This window comes from Trachurus japonicus, chromosome 24 (genome assembly GCF_045865225.1).
Source record: "Trachurus japonicus isolate A0001 chromosome 24, Traja_1.0".
Taxonomy (NCBI): Eukaryota; Metazoa; Chordata; class Actinopteri; order Carangiformes; family Carangidae; genus Trachurus; species Trachurus japonicus.
The window spans coordinates 6,592,669-6,616,466 of record NC_140930.1 but is presented as its reverse complement, the minus strand read 5'-3'; the positions used below and the strand labels follow the sequence as shown (position 1 = coordinate 6,616,466).

The 23,798-nt window shown below is 40.8% G+C and overlaps 1 protein-coding gene and 1 long non-coding RNA gene across 3 annotated transcripts in view; both read left to right on the top strand.

The window, feature by feature from the left end:
* Positions 1–23,798, top strand: part of msraa (methionine sulfoxide reductase Aa) — a 41,366-nt gene that overhangs the window by 6,988 nt on the left and 10,580 nt on the right. For both annotated transcript variants that reach the window (XM_085770311.1, XM_085770310.1), the window contains exons 2-5: positions 14,222–14,290; positions 15,340–15,459; positions 20,993–21,097; positions 23,102–23,208. In XM_085770311.1, coding sequence (XP_085626437.1) covers positions 14,222–14,290; positions 15,340–15,459; positions 20,993–21,097; positions 23,102–23,208 — 401 coding nt within the window. The remainder of the gene's footprint in view (positions 1–14,221; positions 14,291–15,339; positions 15,460–20,992; positions 21,098–23,101; positions 23,209–23,798) is intronic.
* Positions 12,887–13,551, top strand: LOC146961268 (uncharacterized). Its single transcript, XR_015035235.1, has 2 exons — positions 12,887–12,974; positions 13,005–13,551. It is a non-coding gene; the product is annotated as an uncharacterized LOC146961268 (long non-coding RNA).

The following is a 23,798-nucleotide window of genomic DNA, read 5'->3' as shown; positions in this document are numbered from 1 at the left end:
GTCTTTGTAGCTGAGTCTGGCTCATTGTGAATCCAACAGAAGTAATACTCTCACAGAGTCTGGATTGTACCAGGTTTTCAGTGGGTTATTGAATCCAACTGATGTGTTTGAATCCAACTTTTTAAATAATTAACCGTCAGGTCTGATCTCAAACACATCTGTTTGATTTCACAGCAGTAACATGAGATCCTATTGGTCATCGGCCTTGAAACATTATTAACTCATCAATTATTAATACTATTTACTATTTAACTCAGCAGCTGAGTGACTCTGATGTTACCTGAGCATTTCAACCAGAAGTCGTCTTTTATCTTATTCCACCCTCTACACCCCCGCCTCCCTCCTTTTTGCCTCCTTTAGATGGAAATAAGTGAAAACAAAGAGCTAATGAAGAAGTTAATGTCAACTCCATCACAGCTTAATGCAGATGTGTTCAGACATCCAGCAGCTGCCCTGTGCTGCTCTCTTAATTAGCAGGTGTACGTGTGGGTGTAAATCATCATTATTGAGGCCTGCTGTTGTAGAACGTGTCTCTCTGACAGAGGAAATCTGCAGAAAAAGCCTCAGAGGCAGACGTGAAAATCAGGAGTCAAAATATGTGATTTCAAGGAATCAAGTTTTATTTATAAAACAAAAAGTCTTTTCTTGGCACCAGAGGCTCAAACCACAGCTGCTCCAGCTGCAGGCCAAGTTACAACAAGCTTCAACCTCCACTGAGCTTTGGCTGGTTTACAGTGAAAGATGATGAAAGATAATTCTGATTATTTATCAATTCCTAGGTGTATTTAGTGAAAAACACCAAACATTTGTCACACGGAGCTCCTCAGATGTGATGATGTGACACTCTCAGTCTTGTATTGTTGTTACTTGAACATCTGTGTGTTTTCACTCTGATGAATGAAGCAATTCAAAGACGTTGTGCAGCCGTTTATCATTGTTTGTGACAGCTGAAGGATTAATGGATGGATGGAAGAATGAATCACCACCATCATAAAAATGGAAATGATAGCAGCTGCTCCTGTATTTAAACTGATTGAAAACAACAGCCAGGGAAGACTGTTCGCTTGAGGAAAAAGTTGAACCTAACAAATGTAAAAAAGAATTGGCATTTATAGGATCAGTAGTTTGTAGCTTGACCACAGTAATAGTGTTACTTTGTGGTGTATTAGACATGTTTAATAGATCAAATGATTCATATCAATCCTGGTTTTTGGCTGGACACAATCTCAAATGTCACTGACTGACTGACTTAGTGAGTGATCATAGTTCTGCCATTGGCCGGCCAAATGTCACATGATGGAGTTGGAGTCTCCATATTGGATGCTGCTCTTTCAAAATGCATTTTTGTCAACAACAGTTTAGAGCAGTGGTTCCCAACCTTTTTTGGCTCGTGACCCCATTTTGACATCACAAATATCTGGCGACCCATCAAGTCGTCAATCAAGATGCGCTAGCTCAAATATTTTAATAAGCTGCATTTAATTTGAACTCGATTTATATTTGAGAAAGTGAAAGTATAGAATACAGTTGTTTAAGAAGAAGAAAAAATATATTTTTATATAGTATTTTTTAATCAATTACTTGACATTTCAGGCGACCCCATTTGAATTTCAGATGACCCCACGTGGGGTCCTGACCCCAAGGTTGAAAAACCCTGGTTTAGAGATTAGATACCAACCCATTGACCTTCTGAGATGTGGTTGATCCAGTTGAGGATTAGCAACACGTACGAGCCTGAGCTTCATACACTTGTTTTGAAAAGTATCAATAAGTCAATTTTCTCTTTTAAAAACAAAAAGTACTTGTGGTGAATCACATCACACAGAGAGAAACCAGGTGAATCCAGGTCAGGCTGATGTCGTCCATCATGTCTCCTCCACATGTTCACTGACTGTGCCGGGGGTTATCAGGTTCACTGCGCTTATCCGTCTACCTTTGTCACAGCTATAGTTACCACGACAACACGGAGTATGGATGCCAGTGAACAAACGAACAGGCAAACGAACGGACGAATGAATGAATGAATGACTGTCTGTGTGTGTTTATGAGTGTGTGTTTCCGTCAGCGAGGCTCTCTGTTGTTTACACGGCGTCTGATAACCTCGACAGGACGAGTGTGGAGGACGTGTAGACGACGGAGAAGAGTGATGTCACTAAGGCGACGAAGAGTCTGAAGGTCAAACGTCCACACAGGACAAAGTTTATTACACACAATGATGGAAGATTATGAAAAAAAAACTGAACATCTTTGTAGTTTGGACTGTTGGTCAGATGAAAACAAGACGTTTGAGGACGTTTCATTAACATCCTATTAATTAATCATTGATTTGGGAGAAGATGAATCAGTTATTGTTAGAAATAGTTGATGAGGACGGAGTGAAAAATATGAGCTGAGTGCGTCAGAAACCAGAGATGAAGCAGTTCAGCCTATGAACCTCTAAGGATTATGGGAGCTTGTGTTTGTTATTGGTTAAATTTGACATTAATAATAAATAAAAAAGATATTAGATCATTTTAGGAAGAAAGAAAAAAAAACAACTAAAAATTTGATGTGAGCCTGGTGTTGTCCTGATGGAAACGTCTGCTCTGAAGCAGCGTTTTCAGTTTTGTTCTAAATGTCAATGAGGTTTTGAATGAGATTTGTACCTTTTTCACTTTGGTTCTCTATTATGTGTGTGTGGTTTTTTGTTTTTTTGTTTTGGTTTTCACGGCACATTTCCTGTCACCAACCAACCCAGAGTAAATCCATCAGGTGGGCTGACAACACCGCTCTGTACAAAATGTTAATGTTTCTGCTTAAAGAGCCGTTTTCGCTAACATGTTTTTTTTCCCCGCAGCAGCTGTATGATTAATGAGGAAGAGAGAGGAGGAAAAAAAGATATTAATGAGATTCACGCAGCTTCACATTAACAAATCTGCATATAGTGACATTTATTTGGCAGCTTCAGTGTGAGCGTCGTTGTCGTTGTTGTTGTTGTTGTTGGTCGGAGCCTCTCTGCAGGTACGTGACAGTGACCTGCCACTCTCACTGATTTAATTAAGCCAGCCGACTGTTATTAATAACAATTTATCATCGTTATTTTTTCCTCGTCTCTCTCAGTCTGATTTTATTTTATGTAAAATAAAACCAAACAACATCTCTGCTCAGTTTCAGCTTTAAAGCCCCAGTGTGTAACTTATTTGGCTTTTTAGTAGCAAAAATCAAATATTGCTTTCATAAATACGTATTTCACTGAAGTCGAATCACACCCGCATACAAATGAAAGCTTTCTCGTACCTTAGAATTGAATTGTTACAAGTTGTTACAAATACATGAGTGGGCGACGCACCGAACCGAGGCGGCCATGTTGCATCGCCATTTTTTATGTTCAGTGGCAGCGTGACCGTAGGTAACCACGGAAACTCAGCGGAGCTGTCGGCTCGGCCTGTTAAAACTGTCACCACTGTGTAGTGTGAGGAAGGACGGAGGCACTGGTGTTGCATTCAGGTGCAGTCAGGCAGACGGCCGTCGGCAAACCAACCGGATGTCATTTTACTCGACGAGAGAAAGACGGTAAAACGTGGGTCAGGTAAACAATACGACATCACCATGACAACATATTGCTACGCCTGTATTGTTTTGCCTCGTGCTGGCGGACCACTTGTTTACATAGACGCTTGTTTATCCTGTTACATGCAGCATCTGTTGTCTGTCTGACGTCTGCCCGATTTCACGTGAATGCAACATCAAGAATACGTTCCTACACATTATACCTTTAAACACACGAGACGTTTGCAAAAGAATCACAAATATAAACCTGTGATAAACACTTCACGTTAGCTTAGCATCACAGCCGTACACATACACAGCGCTTCACCATGGCGACGACATCCAGCTCAGTCTGTGTGTGTGTGTGTGTGTGTGTGTGTGTGTGAGTGAGGCCTCTCTTCACTTCTCTACAGTCGTACCCAGTAATTTCACAGATCCCACGTCTGAAAGGCTCCAATCAGTCCACCGCCATCTTCTGAGAGCAAAGTGCATTAAGTACTGTTTCCTGCCTGCCCCCCCACCCCAGCCCCCCACCATCACCTCCCTCACCCCTCACCCCTCGCCCCCCCTCCCACAGACCACACACTGGCTCACTGTTAATGGCTCTGAGTGATTGATCGAGTCAAACCCTCAGGGAACACACACACACACACACACTCACACTCAGGGTTTCTAGCAGCGTTTTCTTACAGTCACATTAGCGTCATTAAAAAATTACTTTTCTGAAAGAACTCATTAATCTCTGAAGTATTTTAAGATGAAATAGAGTTTTATGAAGCTAATATGACTACTACTGCTACAACTACTACTATTTCTACTACTAATAATAATGTAGTTTAAGACAATTCACTTTTTATTCCAGGGACAGTTTCAGATGATTTGATTTAAAGAGGAACTATGCAGGATTTTCACCTTAACTCTGCTACATTTTAACCTTATTTAACCAGCTTTAGGGTACTAGTTCTGGGTAAATCAATGACTTGTAACTAGTTCCAGGGAGAATGGAGGCTCTCTGCCTTCCACCTAGCGTCTCTTGGCTGAAAACCAACCTTGTAAGATCAGAGCCTCCGACCCGGTGTCCCAGCTCTCGTCTCTGCGGCATCGCCACACAAACGCAACACGGCCCGTAACCCGTAATCTCTTGTTTATGACAGATAAGACTACACAGATATACACATAATAACATCGTATACGATAAATAACGCTATCCACCGCTCCATAGATTGATTTCTCGCAGGCTCCGTTGAAAACAAATATGCACTCCGAACCTGTAGGGGGAGCTCTGTAGAGAAAAGAAGCGACTGGACTTGCATAGTTTGTTTTAATGTTGAATCATATTTTACTCCTAAATGCATCTCTAAACCTATAAATGAGTGATCATTAAGTCCAATTCCTTTTTTTATTTGTGAGAGCAACCATTTGAAACCCAAATATATTCAGGTTGTTATGAGATGAAATGTAAATAAGCTGCAGAATTTGGTGCATTTTACATATTTGAGAAGCTGAAACTTGTGAATTTTGCGCATTTTTTCCTCAAAAACTTCAAAATAGTTGCTGTTGATTGACAAATTGATTAATTAACTCATTGTTTCACCTCTAAAATCTAAATCTCATGGTGTTAACAGTGTTAACTCCTCATCTTTAAGGCACAACCTTCTGTCTGTGACGTCTGCGTCTTATGAAACGCTGTGTTTTTACGACAACATGCATGTATTTGATTTGTGCAGCGAAGACGCAGCTGCCTCGAGACGACTTGTGTGTGTGTGTGAGTGTGTGTGAGTGTGAGAACAGTAAGGATAACGCTGATGGCTGTAATGATGGGCAGTAATAAAAATGACGATGGCAATCAGAGCAGCTGATTGAGAGAGAGGGAGAGAGAGGGAGATACTGTAGCAGGGAGAAATAGATGGAGCGAGGGATGGGAGGAGGAGGAGGAGGGAGATGTAAAGGGAAGATGATAAGAAAAGGGGGGAGGCAGGAGGAGGATGAAGAAACCAGGCAATCAGAGAGAGAGAGAGAGACAGGAGGAGGAGGAGGAGGAGGAGGAGAGGGTGGGGGGGGGGGTTACTTTGTAGATTTAATTGCAGTGCAGTTGAGGCAATCTTTTCTGTGCGTGTGCGTGTGCGCAGACTCTCCAATCTCCCCCAGCCAGACATTAGCTGCAGTGTTCATTTATCACTGTCAGGTCTGCAGCTCCAGGGGGAAGGAGAAGGGGAGTTTGGGGGGAGGAGGGGGGAGGGGGGTCCTGTACGTTCAGCCCAGGTCGGAGCTCGGAGACCCCGGTGGTCCCGGTCCCGGTCCTGGTCCTGGTCCCGGTCTGTCGGTCCTCTTTAATATTCACATCACAGCTTCAACAACTATAATGTAATTGGAAAAACTCCTGACAACCACTGGCTGGGTTATTATGAATATAAAGCGCGTACATATGCATCCAGCAATTTCCATAATGGATTAACTGGCTGATCAGTCGCTGATATTTGTCCATTAAACGTCAGCAAATGTTGAAAAATGCGCCTCATAATAATGATTTCCTCACACAAACCCAAGATGATGTCATTTAAAACAACTATTCAAAATACAATGACAGTGAAAAGCATCAAACCTTATTATAGGCTATCTGAAAGGACAGAAACAGGAAGTAAATTACTTAAAAAAAAAAAAATTGATTAGGAGAGTAGTTGCTGTAATTTTCTTCTTGTTCGTGGGAGAGTAGCGAAAGTTCGACCTAAAAGTCGGGTCTGATGATGTACAGTAACAGAAATGTGAAATAACAATATACCCAAATCACAGCAGCTGCAATTTGATAAAATAACATCATAATAACTATAATATAATGTTTTTTTTAAATAGTTTTTGTGTTGCCCTCAACAACAAATCATATTCTTAAAGGGATAGTTCAACATTTTGGCAAATTGGCCCATTGCCATAATCGCTATAGTCATAGCAGTAGGTTCATTACCTTTAATTGTAGGTGTAAGCTATTTTCAGTACGGCGGAGCGCAGCAGCTGGCTGCTCAGAGCTACGCTATGGAGGCTAACGGAATTTCTTGGTTTCCCTCATTAAACTCATCAAATTCAACATCCCAAAACTCCACAGCGCTTTTGTAGACAAGTTGTGACCTGCACAACCACCACGCTATGAGATAATGACGGAACGATACGAAACGGAGCCGTTTTCGAGGTAAATACAGGATAAATACGGAGACTGCTTGCTGAAAAACTGTCCCTGAACGCAACGCGCATCAGCGGTTTTGTATGAATTTACCTCGAAAACGGCTCCGTTTCGTATCGTTCCGTCATTATCTCATAGCGTGGTGGTTGTGCAGGTCACAACTTGTCTACAAAAGCGCTGTGGAGTTTTGGGATGTTGAATTTGATGAGTTTAATGAGGGAAACCAAGAAATTCCGTTAGCCTCCATAGCGTAGCTCTGAGCAGCCAGCTGCTGCGCTCCGCCGTACTGAAAATAGCTTACACCTACAATTACAGGTAATGAACCTACTGCTATGACTATAGCGATTATGGCAATGGGCCAATTTGCCAAAATGTTGAACTATCCCTTTAAGACTTTTTGGGACACGTTTGACCCAAAAAACATAAATTTTTATTTTTTCTATAAGTGAAAATGACGCTAAACTAAATTGGCTCAGCTACGTGTCAACTGTAAGACCTGATTTCATCTAGACCACAAAGATAAGGCCGAACCCTTCATTAAGAAATGTTTTTTCCCTTTCTCAAGAAGCATCCTTATATTTAACGTAAGATGTGCTTATGTTTGACTCCGCTGTTTTACTTAATGAACAAACATGTGTATATTACTAAAAGAAAACAAAGAAAAAGTAAAGAAAAAAGAAAGAAAATGACGCTAAACTGACTCAGTATCTGCTCATATCATCTTGTGTGTTTTTTTGAATATCGTGCAGCTCTACATCAGATCATTTTGAAAAAGCGACGTCCAATGGGAGCAGTCCATCGCTGAGCCGACCAATGACGTAACTCTGTCAGTCAGTCAGTCAGTCAGTCAGTCACAGACGTTGTTTCTGGATGAAGCTCTTCAGCTAAAAATCTAAAAATAGATGATGAGAGACGGACCAACATGAGGCTGGAGCTGCAGGAGCCTGACTCAGCGTGTAGTTCTTCACTCTGAGCTCAGTGTGATGTGGAGAAACTTCACTTCGTCTCCGGGGGTTTTATCTCCAAACAGGAAGTGACTCAGTGAACGCCACCTCGTCCTTCTTCTTTAGGCCTCAATCTAAAATCTACAATCTACAATCTGTACCATGTCAAAAAGTCACAGAATCCACCCCACCCAACAAAACCCCCCCAAAAAACACTGATCTTGTGTTTCAAATTCACTTTCTTCGTCTTCTTTTTCTTTTTTGTTGCCGTGGTTTCGCTACAGAGAATTAAAAAGTGATGAAACGACACATGAAACATGAAACGAGAGAACAGCGAGCGCTGATTGGCCGATTCTGGAGCAGCAGTGACTGTGCCTGCCTTCTCACACACACACACACACACACACACACACACACACACACACATGTAGGCCCGAGCTGAAATAGAGCAGCACTAATGTGTGTGTGTGTGTGTGTGTGTGTGTGTGTGTGTGTGTGTGTATGTGTGTGTGTGCCACAGATGTCACCATGGATAAAGGCCTGTTCTGTGATCAGGCTTATTATTGTGACAGGATTTAGGGAGCTGGAGAAGAGTCTGGGAGGCAGGCTGGTTAGTCATAGACACACACACACACACACGAATACACACACACACACACACACACACACACACATGGACACACACACTCATGTATATACACACACACAGACATACACAGTAGGCCTAAAATGAAGTGGTTCTCTGTTTGATGTGAAGTGTCCTGAAGTGCTTTCTAACCTCTTTCACTGCTCTTTACTGCCAAATACAAGGAAATTAGTTGCCAGTACAAACAGTCACAAACTGTTTTTTCGTGTGTGCGTGTGTGTGTGTGTGTGTGTGTGTAGTTGAAACAAACATAATTCTGCAAAAATTAAAAATAAATCTTACTCTATTGAAGCGACAGTGTTATTTTTTATTATCATATGGCAGGTTGTTGTCTTTGTTGTTTTTGTTTAGTTGCACATCCTTAAGTTTAGTCGGCTTGAAATGCTAATGCAAGGTTAAACAATGCTGTGGAAGTACAATACGTCTTGACTCACACACACATATACACATACAGTATACACACATGCACACGTAGAGTTGCGTTCGACCTCACAAAAGAATATGAATTCAATTAATCAACAAGAAGCGTTGTTATCGTTCCCAGTGAGATGAAGGCGACCACGAGAGCCGGCGTTTCAAAGGAGCGACGCTTGAAATAATTACTCTCCAGGAAAATGCTGCTGTATGTACACAATGATGTGTGTGTGTGTGTGTGTGTGTGTAGGACAAGATAAGTGTATAGTAGAATATTAATGAATGTTGTTGAGGTATTCATTTTCTATCTCTCTCTCTCTCTTTTCAATGTGTTTGGGAAATTATTTATCCTTCGTATGTTTTATGTCGCCATTTTCCATTTCATACTTTTTTAATATTTCCAGCCGCTGCAGGTCTGAACCATTTGAGATAAAAGTTCACCACAGGGAGGTTTGAAAACTAAAAGAGAAAAAGGATGATGTTGATTCTTTTTTTTTCTTTTTTCTTTTTTTTTTGAACTTTGGGTAGTTTTCATTGGTGGGAAGCCTGTGAGGGATCCAAGGTGATGATGATACTGTAATTCATATCAATCGTCTTTATGCATCCAGTTCTTTATCAATACTGTTACATATTCTGTTTTTTTTTTAATTAAAAGGCAAGAAAAATGCAAGATTTGTTTCTTTAGCCCTGTTTCAACTAAAGTTCAAAGCAACCTGTTGTGAGCTGGTGTGAGAACACCTGGATGTGGGAGTTTACTGTATCTGATGTAAACATAAAACCTTAGGTTATCATATTTTTGATAATTTTACGCCATTTTCTCTTGTAGTTAAATGTTTCAGAAACCAAAAACACAAACCTGTCACCTGTCCGTCACAATGCGGTTAAACCACAATGACAACAGAGGGAGAAAAAAAAGAGCTGCAGCCTTGAAATAAGTTTTAAAAACACTCGAAGGCTGTGATGTTTTAATCACTTGTAGGGCGGCTGTCGGCCACGACGGAGTATTAGGGCCACATTGACAAATAAAAAAATCACAAACTTCGAGAATAAAGTTGTACATTTATGACTTCATTCTCGTAAATGTACAACTTTATTCTCGTAATGTTATGACTTTTTTCTCGTATGAAGTGTACGACTTTATTCTCGTAAATTAACAACTTTATTCTCGTAAATTTACGACTTTATTCTCGTAATGTTATGACTTTTTTCTCGTAGGAAATGTATGACTTTACTCTTGTAAATTTACGACTTTTTTCTCGTATGAAGTGTACGACTTTATTCTCGTAAATTAACAACTTTATTTTCGTAAATTTACGACTTTACTCTCGTAAATTTACGACTTTTTTCTCGTAGGAAATGTACGACTTTATTCTCGTAAATCTACGACTTTTTTCTCGTATGAAATGTACGACTTATTCTCGTAAATTTACGACTTTATTCTCGTAAATTTATGACTTAATTCTCAAAGAACTCGGATCTTTCCGACCTCCGACTTGAAAAAGTGCAATCGAACACGACCTCAAGTCGGAGAAAAAGATCTACCCGACTTCGCTGAGAATCAGTTGTCTGACGTCGCACAACAATCTTAAGCCGTGCAGAGGCACACAGTCATCGGTAAATCATCAATTAAAACAAATTTAAATACCAAAATACATTGAAATGTTCTTTTTTAAATAGTTTTTGTGCCCTTCGTTATGTTTTTATGTCTTAGGTGAGGCGTTAGTGCGTGGAATGACATCACTTCCTGTACAGTAGTTTTGTGTGACCTCAGTCCAAACAGGAAGTCATAGTCGCCAGATGTTTTTTTATGTTTACTCATGTTTCAAAATCTGCTTTTACCTGAGTTTTGGTGTTTAGTTGTGATGGTTAAGGTTCAGGTGTGTGTGTGATGTCGACAGTCATTATCTTACAAAGGTGTGTGTGTGTTTCAGAGACGACGTGTGTTTAGTGGTACAGTAGGAAAGAGATGACAGACAAATGATTTGCGTCCTCTGCTACCAGCTTATGTTTTTTTTTTATATTTTTCATCTCGCTCTCGGTACACACACACACACACACGCACACACACAAACACACACACGCGCATACACACAGAGCTGTTATACTCATTAGTATTCTGTCTGGACTTATTGTCTTCCCCCCACTGACATTTACATTTAAATTGTTTATCTCTCTGCGTGTGTGTGTATAGCCAGTAATGAACATGCCTTCGCTTGTCCCTGAAGGCAGCCATTACTAACACACACACACACACACACACACACACACACACACACACACACACACACACACACAGAGAGAAGATAATTTGAGAGGAGGTGGAAGGAGGCGGCTCAGTGTTTGTACCAGTATCAAGATGGGGGATCTTAAATTTTCATTTAACTTCACGCGGTCGAAGGTCGACGGTTTTTAGAGCGAAGCTGATTACCAGGAGGTTTAATGTCGGCCGTGAACTCCAGGTCGTCGGTGTTTAACATCCAGTTTTATTGTAGTTCGTCTTTCTTTCCTACTTTCATATCAAACAGGACCGACAGGACAGAGGATGAAAGGCCTCATGTTGATATGATCAGTCAGACTTTCTATTAATAACTGCACACATTGGTACAAAGAACATATTAATCATATACTCTTATCATAACACGTTACTTAAATCAATTAAACTTCATTTTTCAGGTGTTTTTAGCATTTAAACTCATATCTTCTTCTTCTAACGGTGTTTTCCTTGTGCTTATATAGGACCGGTTGAATTCATTTTATCAATACAGTACTTATAGGGATAGTTCAGTAGGTAAATGCAGAGACTGCTTGCTGAAAAACTGCCCCTGACGGGAACGCGCATCAGTGGTTTTGCATGAATTTCCCTCTAAAACAACTCTGTCTGGTAACGTTCTGTTATTATCTCATAGCGTGGTGAATGTGCAGCTCACAACTTGTCCACCAGAGCGTTGTGGAGTTGTTGGATTGTGTATTTGATGAGTTTGATGAGGGAAACCAAGAAATCCCGTGAGCCTCCGTAGCGTAGCTCTGAGCAGCTCGCCGCTCTGCTCCGCCGTTCTAAAAATAGCTTGCACCGACAATTAAAGGTAACGAACCTACTGCTATGACTATAGGGATTATGGCAATGGGCCAGTTTGCCAAAATGTTCAACTATCCCTTTAAACCATGAATATGCAAATCTCATCAGCCTCAGCGAGCCAATCAGAACCCAGCATGCTTGTATCAGGTTCTAATAGAGCTGGTGATTGGCTGTTGCATGAACACAAACAGATTTTAATGTGCAAAGAGACTGGGCTTAAAAATGAAACTAACATTTGTAATATTTAGTGTTTACTAATTTATCTATTTGTCAAAATGAAATTGGTATTTGATAAAGAATTGTTAAGATCATCAGTTTTTTTTCCTTAACATAAAACACTCAGTGGAAAAAAACAAATCCTGAGTTAATCACCTCAAAATGCTGAAATACTAATAAATCTAATTAATTCAGTTTAACAGAGGATTTTTTTTTTAAGTTTAACTTTTCCCAGAATTCAAAGATAATAATCTCATTAATTCAGAAAAACTGAGCCTGAATTTAATTTATTTATATTTTTTAAGAAAACTTTTCTCTGACAGCATAAAACCTCCATTTTTGAGATGAGATGATTATCTCAGGATTCAGAGCCAATTATCCTGTTAGATAATTAAGAATATGATCAAATGTTTAACGACTCCCGCTGTTAATGATGAGTCAGTGTCGGTTTAATTAAAGTCGGCCCAGTTTATTGTTTCTCCTTAAACTTCTCGGTCTGGAGCAGAGACGATGTTCGTTGCTGTAGGAATCTGGAGGCTGAAGCGAAGGGACGAGCTGAGGTCACTTCCTGCCCAGCAGCCAATCAGGAGGCGGCTCCGACCTTCGATGTCAGAACGACGACGAGTTTGTGTCTGTGAATCTGTCAAAGCGTCGCGGTGACACGAGTTCGCTGCAGGACGAGAGGCGGCGGCCATAATCAGACTAACAAGGACGACTCACACCATGCCTGTGTGTGTGTGTGTGTGTCTGTGTGTGTGTGCGTTTGTGTTTATGTGTGTTGCCATCTGAAGTGAAGCCCAGTATGAAATGTTTTGATGCAGGTGTGTGTGTGTGTTTGCTGCTGATTGGTTGGCTGTGTCCATCTGGCTGTGTGTGTGTGTCTATAGGCATGCTGCTCCTCATGACAATTATGCTTCCATGCATGAAGGTGTGTGTGTGTGTGTGTGTGTGTGTGTGTGTGTGTGTGTGTGTGTGTGTGTGTGTGTGTGTGTGTGTGTGTGTGGCGAGGGGGAGGATCCAGATGTTGGGTTCATCCTTGTCCTCCTCTGCCCCGTTCCATTTATTTTAATCCATCTCCCTCCCCCACAGCCTTGTACAGAACAGCCATCTGCACACTTTACACACATCCCATCCACTCTCCCTTCCTCTCTCTCTCTCTCTCACACACACACACACACACACGTTGACACACGCGCGCGCAGCCCGGAGCATGCTAACGCTGATGTGTGTTGCTCAGCCAGGTGGCGTTGTGGCCTCACATGGTCCTCATGCACCTCTGGCTCTGTGCTGATTGGAGTGAATGCAGCTGCCATGAAATTATGCAGAGCTGCTCTCCACTGTTTAAGTGGGTCACTGTGTGTGTGTGTGTGTGTGTGTTTTAGTGTGTGTGTGTGTGTGTGTGTTAGTGTGTGTTCCTCTGATGTGAATTCAGTACTGTAGTTTGTATTCTTTCGGAGCTGCAGCCCTCTGGGGTCGACAGTCCCACCAGTGCTGGAAACAGAAAATTTTGCCAAACCGCTTTGAAAACTCAGCGAGTTTTTGTCCTAGAAACATTTTTTAAAAAAAAGAGAGAGAAATCATCCCTTGAAACCTTCAACCGTCTACTTTAATATGTATAAAGTTGGAGAGTGAATTAATTTTGTAGAAGCATGTGAGGGGAATGAAACAAGACACATTTCAGCTTCTGGATCTCAGTCTCACGTCTGCAGGACGACGGTCGTTAAACACAAACATGATTATGTTGTTTTTACACTCAGTACGTTTACATGCAGCTTAATTGAGCTATGCTCAAAATTAGATTTTGGCGTCTAAACAGACTTCTGTTCTTGTCCCAGTTTACATGCAACTGAGAAGATCGATTAACTGAGGGAACATGTCGTCCTCCTCAACACCAGGTGGCGATGTGCGTCGTTTCAGCGAGTTAATACGGCGCCTTCTCCGGTTGACCTGTTAGCCAGACGTCAGACCGGCGTTTTCTAACAACAGTTAGATGGTTGATCGTTCAGCTTTGTTCATTGTCCTTCAGGAAAACTGAGTTGAAACAACTGAAAAAAGACGATATGAGAAAAAAGACAAGAATACATTTCCAGATTAGTGTTTTAAAAGGTTTAAATGAGTAAAAACTGACATCATATATGGATTACACTTTTACAGACACACCCAGGTATCATTTTATTGTTTTTTTTTTCTCATCACCTTCTTCTCTTTGTCTCTTTCTCCTGCAGCTAAACACGATGTGAACGGCAACAAGACGATTCCTCCGTTCCCCGACGGCACAGCGATGGTCATGTTTGGTGAGTGTCATGTTGTAGGTTATTATTTACTATTTTATTAATATTATTATATCAGACATTAGATTTACATCTGTAAAGAGCAGTATGTACTGTACATCTGATTACTGTGTTTTTTCCTTATATGATGTTCATTGTATTCATTTGGTAAATCTTATATGTTATCTTCCTGTGAGCCTGATAAAATCTGAATGAAGTTAAACTCTTTTCATTATAGGTGATAAAACTAAAGTGTGTGTTGCAGCTCTAAACACACACGCACACAGAAGATCTAGACGCCGTTAATGTGACTTGACATTTGTTTTTTTTTTTAGCTAAATTTAGATTTGGGCTAAATTAAGACTGTAACTCAGGTCTCGCTCTGTTTATTCTGTTCACACTGTCACTGTCAAGATTGAGTCAAATACCCTTAAATCACAACAACAACAACAACAACAACAACAACAACAACCTGAAGCAGCTCCCAGAGGAAGAGGATGAGGAAGCTAGTCGTTGTAGCATCGTAGCTAATTTAAAGAGATAGTTCACCAAAAATTGAAATTTCACTCATTATCTACTCACCCTCATGTCGACTAATATAAGGGCTGGGAGAAGTTTCAGAGTCCTCCGTGGCTTCTCTGAGTTACAGGGGGTCTCGGCGTAGCAGTGCATGTCCATATGACGGTTGCAAATGGATACCAACTGTCTTCGTAACAAAAAGACACACCAAAAAACATCCAAACACCTCCATGCTGCTCGTATGTAATGTCCGTCTTGTATTGAAGCCCCGAAATGCGAAATTGTCCCGAAAAAAATTAAATAAGTCTATATTTCAAGCTTGTTTTGTAGCGGAAGCTTCTCTTCCCGGTTCGTCAAATTTGGACGATGAACCGGGAATAGGAGCTTCCGCTACAAAACAAGCTTGACAAGCCTCAGTGGTAAAAACCTGGCGTCTCGTCTGGCTTCAAAGTGGCTGCGACTCTTTTTGTATTACAGTGTATGTGTGTATGTGTGTGTGTGTGTGTGTGTGTGTGTTTTACTTTGACACAGTTTTTCTTCTTCTTGTCCTGCAGGTATGGGCTGTTTCTGGGGAGCAGAGAGGAAGCTGTGGACAACGAAGGGAGTTTACTCCACCCAGGTGGGATACTCCGGAGGATACACACCCAACCCCACCTACAAGGAGACCTGCACAGGTACAACACACACACACACACACACACACACACACTACAGTCCTGCATCAGGTCGGATCCCCGCAGTTATCCGACAGGTGAATAAACTGTCTTGTGTAAACTCACGGGTCGGCACGGGTGGAAATCAAATGAATGCGAGCCTACAGAGAAAAACGAATTCCTGATAGCGTCATACACGGCAACAACAGAGCAACCATCTTGATGTAAATAAACGATCTTTGGCCGCTCATGTGGCCGCTCACAGCTTTCCCATTGGATCCCTATTGGACACCTGATTTTACCGGCCTGACTGCTCGGCTTCCGGGTAAGCTACAAACACACCGATGGGATCAATGTAAAGGCTGAAGTGTCCCGCTTTCATTAAAAAAAGAATTACGTCGCTCTCATTGTCCGTTATGGAATTAGACGCGAAAGAGTACGACTATACCCCGATGACGGCGATCTCACGAGCAACGGGAAACTGAAAATTGACAGGTGGATTCATAAATAATCACGGGTGACGGGTCGGGACACGGGCTTAAAAACCTACAGTTTCCAAAACTGGACCCGTGCAGGACTCTGACACACACACACACACACCTTGCACAGGTAAATCACACACACACACACACGCCTGCACCTGCAGTGCGGTCAGCAGATGGTGGAAGGAACTGGACTCTCAGAAACAGAGTGAATCATTTTCCCTCAGGTCCGATTATAGCAGACCTGGATTAGGCTGCTAGTGATGCCTGACCACTCTGAGCCCGCGTGTGTGTGTGTGTGTGTGTGTGTGTGTGTGTGTGTGTGTGTGTGTGTGTGTGATGCGTGTCCAGACCTCCCAGTGATTCCTGCACCAGCTGGTAATGAATCCGTCGTTCCACCTGCATCTCCACCTGTCTCTCTGCGCCGCGTTCACACACAAACAACAACACAACTACAAAACCTGTCAAACTGCCTGAAAAGTTCAGTTGATTCATTGATTGGTTGATTGGTTGATTGGAAACGACTTCTGCAGGCAGCTGGTGGAGTTTTACAGTTTTACTGGAAACAACAGTCTCGGATAAAAAAAACAAAAAAACAAAAACACAACAGATGGAAAACAACGACAGTAAAAAAACAAAACAGGAAATGGATGAGATGTTGTAAAGAAGAGAGAGAGAGAGAGAAACTGGAAATGTTGAGGAGAAATTTAGTTCTTACAAAATCTGCTTCATAAAAATACGAATACGAGTGTCAGGGGAAATAACAGAGAGAGACTGAATGATTCATACTGAGGCACAAGAAATGGATAGATAGATAGATAGATAGATAGATAGATAGATAGATAGATAGATAGATAGATAGATAGATAGATAGATAGATAGATAGATAGATAGATAGATAGATAGATAGATAGATAGATAGATAGATTTTAAACACACCTGATTTGTGTTGATTTTACTATGTAATTTTATCTTTAGAAGAGAAAAGCAATTAACCACAATTTATCACAGCAAATCCTGTGATTAATTAGTTAATTATTCTAATCGATCAACAGCCCTGAATGATAATAATAAGAAAAAGAGGAAGAAATAGATCTTTTAGTTGATTAAAATATTATTATTGCCTCAAAATGTACTTTAAAAGGATTGTTATAGTGCTTAATAATGGACAAATGAGCTTTATTTATGAGACTATAAATAATAAACTGTGAACAGAGACGATTTATTTCCTATAACTGATTCAAACTGTTGGTCAAAGGTCAAAATAACAGAACGTGGTTCAATCAGTGTTAAAAAACATGTTATACACATGTTATCACTTTGACAGCCTCAACAATAACATTGAATATTTCATGTATAATAATAATAATAATCTGTTAACTATGTTTATTTCAGACACGTGTGGATCATGAAAAATGTATTTTAATCCACATTACTCCGTCATTTCCATATTCTACGTTTCCTTTCTCTCTTTATTTTGTTTCCACTGATTCAACTTCATCAAACCAACACACAGATAAAAAACCGACTCTTTTGTGTTTCCATCACAAAGGTTTTTCTCACCACAGCTCGTTGTTGTCGGTGTTGTGATGATGATGTGAACCTGGTCTGAACTGCTGCATGTGTGGTTTTTAATTAGCGCGGAGAAGAAGAAGAGCTGCTCACACCTTCACATCTTCACCACACGGCCAAACCGACTGAATATTCATTCCTGGTTAAATATTTACACTCGGGTTCAAAATGAGGTTATTAAATTTGCATGTGTGTTTTTTTTTACCTGTTTCACCAGGTTTAAAAAAAAAAAAACCCTCTTCATTATTTCTGCTGTTTGCTGCGTTGCTCTCTGTGACTCCACCGCTGTGTGTTCATCATTATATTTTCCTGGAGTTTATGTTTGTTTTCACCATTAGTGGATAAAAAACAACAACAGGAAGTTGGTGTCAGCTGTACAAAAAACACACACATAAGTGTTAAACACTTTCCTACATCTTTAATAATCATATAAATCTGATATAAATGTGTATTAAACTTTCAAACAGATCCATTAAATTACATTTACAGTTAGTGTTTTATGTTACATAGGTTGTTGTCTGAAGAGTTTTAATAATTTCCTGGAGCGTTTCTTCATAGTGTTGGTTTACAGGATGTTGGGTGCGTTGGTTAAAGGAAAAATTAAAGATTGAATAAAACACATGAGCAACAACAACATACTGAAGGTCGACATCAGAAACTTCCTGTGTTCACTCTATAACCACAGTGTATTTTAAATTTTAACTCTATTTATTTAGTTTATTGAAATAAGTTATTTTATGGCAGTTTGTTCTTGGACAACATTTGAATATGACATTTTTTCACTTCCATTACAGCCTTTATAATCAGTATTTTTATATTAAGAAATGTATTAAAGGGATAGTTCAACATTTTGGTAAATTAGCCCATTGCCATAATCACTATAGTCATAGCAGTAGGTTTGTTACCTTTAATTGTCGGTGCAAGCTATTTTTAGAACGGCGGAGCAGAGTCGTGAGCTGCTCAGAGCTATGCTACGGAGGCTAATGGGATTTCTTGGTTTCCCTCATCAAACTCATCAAATACACAATCCAACAACTCCAAAACACTCTGGTGGACAAGTTGTGACCTGCACATTCACCACGCTATGAGATAATAACAGAATGTTACCAGACAGAGTTGTTTTAGAGGGAAATACAGAGACTGCTTGCTGAAAAACTGTCCCTGAAGGCAACGTGCATCAGCGGTTTTGCATGAATTTCCCTCTAAAACAACTCTGTCTGGTAACGTTCTGTTATTATCTCATAGTGTGGTGAATGTGCAGGTCACAACTTGTCCACCAGAGCGTTTTGGAGTTGTAAAACTGTATATTAATAATGATCTAATAACCTGAGCTGTCACATTCACCTTCCTCAACATGGCCGAGTCTCTAAATGAGTGATAAAGTTTGCTAACGTGATAAATTGTCAGTTTTGTCACCAAGCTCTGAACTTCAGAGTAACATCTGTACTTTATAAACATTTATTATTAAACTTTCAGATTTCTTTCCAACTTTATCAGCTCATGATTAAACAACAGATTCTCAGTAGCTAACGATCGTTCGTCTGTTCGTGTGACGGTAATGACTTAACGAGAGCGTGGGATCGTCTCGTCATCTCACCGTTAACTGTACTGCGGAGTGGACAGAAGCTCTCAGCAGCTTTTATTTTCTATTCTGGTTCCAACCACCACTTTATTTCTCATCCTGTCCAAGATGAATTTATTCCTGCGAGACGGGCCTGCTGCTGCCGAGGCATTAATTTAATATCGACCGCTGCTTTGTCTCTGTTCGCCAATATCCACCGTAGGAATCCATAACTCCTGATATTAAAAAAGTAATAAGACAGAGAGAGAGAGATAAGAGTGGAAGAAGAAGAAGCAGAAGAGGAGGAGGGGGAAGAAGAGGAGCAGCGTAATGGGTCGTACTCATTACCAACACCAGCTGCTGTCTGTCCGTCTGCTGGCGTTAAAATTAGCTCTGGAATAAAGTGAAGGACAAAACCTGTGTGTGTGTGTGTGTGTGTGTGTGTTTGTTTGGGATGTTTGTGGTTTAACTGGATTCAGAAATACTCAGAGATATAAAATACATTGAACTTCTTGACCTTGAATCGCCCTGATGAGTCTGAACCTGAGGCTTTCAATCGCATCACGTTGGTCTTCATCAGCAGTTTGAGTTCAGCTTCAATTATTCAGAGCACTTCCAAGACTTTCTCTTTTTTTTCCTCCATGTTGGTTGAAAAGTTCAACTCCGTTCGTTTGCTCACCGTGGAAACAACAACTCGACTGAAGGTCCACTTGTTTACCTGCTGCAGCTTCAGTCCATTAGAGGCTGTTTGAGGACTCGGTCGTCCTAAAATAGAAAGTTTAAGCCTCTAGAGTCGGTCGGTTTGTGAACGTCCATACTCACATTTATTATTCTGAGTTCATATGTGCCTTCACATTAATAAAAACGCTGATGGTTCAATCGATACGGTCAAGAAATTGATGGTAAAACAATTAACACGTTAAATGGATAGTTCAACAAATTCATCAAATACACAATCCAACAACTCCAAAACGCTCTGGTGGACAAGTTGTGACCTGCACATTCACCACGCTATGAGATAATAGCACAACGTTACCAGACAGAGTTGTTTTAGAGGGAAATACATGCACTGATGCACGTTGCCTTCTGGGGCAGTTTTTCAGCAAGCAGTCTCTGCATTTACCTCTAAAACAACTCTGTCTGGTAACGTTCTGTTATTATCTCATAGCGTGGTGAATGTGCAGGTCACAACTTGTCCACCAGAGCGTTGTGGAGCTGTTGGATTGTGTATTTGATGAATTTGATGAGGGAAACCAAGAAATCCCATGAGCCTCCGTAGCGTAGCTCTGAGCAGCTCGCGGCTCTGCTCCGCCGTTCTAAAAATAGCTTGCACCGACAATTAAAGGTAACAAACCTACTGCTATGACTATAGGGATTACGGTAATGGGCCAATTTGCCAAAATGTTGAACTATCCCTTTAAGTGAGCAGATAACAGTAGTCGGATGTTGGTGGTGTTTGATTCAGGACAACACCAGCCTGTGTGAATTGATGCTCAGTTTACACCAATGAGAACAGGTGCAGCTCATTTCATTAGATGATCACATTTTAAAAAAAAATACATTTTCATATATTCTAGATTCATTATGAGTTTTAATTTCAGTCATTACAGTTTACAGCTCATGGATATTAAAACTCCAGTATCTCAATATATTACAATTTTTCCAAAGATCAGTCAAAAAGGAGGAGGAATGAAAGTATAATATATGAAAGTTTCATGTTTTGGATTACATTTCTAATTTAAGAGCTTTATCAGAACAATATTGTACACCGGTACACAGTGACCTGATCTGGTTTAGTACGGTTAAATTGACGAGATAACAACAGATTTCTTCATATTCTCCCCACTCAGATGTTTTATTATCATATTATTCTCCTTCCTTTATCTTTACCTGATGATGTAAACACATAAACTCACATCCTGTGTGTTGTATCTTGCAGGGATGACGGGTCACACTGAGGTGGTGAGAGTCGTCTTCCATCCAGATCAGCTGAGTTTCTCCGATCTGCTCAAAGTCTTCTGGGAAAATCACGACCCGACTCAAGGTGAAGCCTCCGCCGCGCTCAACATGAAAGTGAACAGTTTTGTTTTTTATGGATAAACACCATGAAAATGTGTCTGTGTGTGTGAGAGAGAGGTAAAACTGTAAATATACAGTATTTATCTGTTTTTCCACCAGCACCAGTAACTCTAATGGTTTATATGGTAATCCACATTTCATTAAGCTGAGCAGGAACAACAGAACAACTGGCAGCTTCACCAAATTTCTTTTTTTGCTGCAGCACAATAAATCATGGACGTTTTAGCTCGTCTCATATGTTTGTTACGACGCCCTTGAGGGAAGTCTTTAGGAGAACGAGATAAACGGTCTGGTGCTTTGCAGGCGGTGAAGCTGTGGCGCTCATTACACACCAGAAAAAACAAACTTGTTGGATGGAGAGAAAAGAAGTGAAAGGAAATGTTGTTGTTCTGGAGGAAAAAAAACAAAAACATATGAAGTTTGACTTGAAGGCGGCACCGCAGGAAAGTTTTCACCGGATTTTATGCAAATAATTACAGACTCAACTCGAAATGTTTCAGACTTTGCTCAACTTTTAACAGCGTCGCCGCAGCTTGAGCTTCGCCAAGCGTCAGGTTGAGTCCTAACGACGACTTGTTAGCGACTTATCTTTAGCTTAGTCTTCTCAGCAGCTGGTGTTCGCTCCAGTTTGTATCTGTATTTGAGTCACATAGAGGGTGAAAACTACTCCATGGGTGAAATGATTTTTAAGATTTTTTGGGGGCTGAACGATTGATTAAATAGCGATATGATAGCACACGATTTTGAAATTGCATAGGCTGTGATTATGCTCTAGTTATGGGGAGTGGAGCTGTCAGTCAAAAGAGGCGACATCGCAAGTTTTCTTTAACCTTCTTAAAGATATAGCTACAACTTTTTCATCAAAACGATCAATTTTTCAAAAATAATACATCCATAGAACGTCTAGAGGGGTACAGTTTTAATTTTACAGATTTTTTTTATAGTATATAAATAATTGTTTTATACATTTTGATGGGTCCAAAAGATGTAAATATTTACATGTGGTTAGGTTGGCAACCTCGGCATGAAATGATCTCTGCACCAACAGCATCAGTACGTTGAAGTCACGTGAGGCGGAGCTCAGGGGCCAGATCGTTATAGCTCTGTGGAGAAATGGCATCGTGCTAATGCTAATGCTAGCTAACGGTCAGCCGGTACTGTGACGTTTACGGTGCAGGCGTGATGCTGCGGGTTTGTCGGGTTCGTCTGCAGGTGAGTTAGTGTGAAATGATTCAGATGTGTTTGCAGTCCGCTGTCAACACAGGAGCTGCTGCTCATTAAATACTCTTAGCATTAGCCTAGCTTTAGCTACTAGCCGCTCCCTATAGGCGTTACCTGGCAACCAGTACAATTGAAGGTTGGAGCGAGAGCGGGCGAGTCTGAGTGGGACACTTACTGGCCGGGAGGAATTAAACTTGTAGCTAACACCTTTAAGTTTTGCTTGTTTTTTGTAATCAGAACAAAGATGGCCGTCTGGACAGGAAATGGAGACGCGATTTGGCTCCTCCCTTTTGTCCATTTTTGGATTATCTCAGAGTTAGGGGGCGGAGTCAGGTGCTGCCAAGATGGCAGCTCTGACACCACTGAGGTTACATCCACCTTTATTTTAAAAGCTATGGATGTTACATGTTACATGCTAACGACAGGAAGTGCCGAGAAGATGGATGTGTAGAATCTTTTTGTAGCGTAAAATCATGAAACACTAAAAACACAAAATAATATTCATGATGAGACGATTTGATCGGAGTAAAAGATAAATAAATAAATAAATAAATAAATGGCGTTCAGTTCTGCGGAGACAGACGAGTCATATTTTTGGAGCTGCTGTCAGCTGTTGTTGTCAGATGATGCCGTTTTCTCTGTGCCAGGACGGAGTCGGCTGGAGTCCGCCAATCCAGAAACTCACTTTGTATCTGTGTGTGTGTGTGTGTGTGTGTGTGTGTGTGTGTGTGTGTGTGTGTGTGTGCAGGGATGCGTCAGGGGAACGATACGGGGACGACCTACCGCTCCGCCATCTACACCTACACAGAGCCGCACCTGCAGGAAGCGTTGGCCTCCAAGGATCAATACCAGAAGGTACAGATCTATCTATCTATCTATCTATCTATCTATCTATCTATCTATCTATCTATCTATCTATCTATCTATCTATCTATCTATCTATCTATCTATCTATCTATCTATCTATCTATCTATCTATCTATCTATCTATCTATCTATCTATCTATCTCTCTGACTCAGTTTCCCAGCATCCTCCTCTCCCCCTCAGTCTATATCAGAAGCTCTCAGACGCAGATGAATGCAGAGATATAATGATCTGTGTGTGTGTGTGTGTGTGTGTGTGTGTGTGTGTGTGTGTGTGTGTGTGTGTGTGTGTGTGTGTGTGTGTGTGTGTGTGTGTGTGTGTGTGTGTGTGTAACACTCACTGTATACTGTACACACACACATATGCTTTCCTGAAGTGAACACACACACAGAGCACGTTCACACACTCCCTCTCTTGAACTGTCTCCTGCTGAGACTTCTGCACCACCATCCCACCAACAGGGCTTGTTGCCATGGAAACTGCTGAGGAAGAGGTTACTGTTTTCTATTCTGTTTTATTCTACTCTTTTCTTTTCTTTTCTACTCGTCTGTCGTCTGGTCCTGGTTTTTATTTCTTTCCA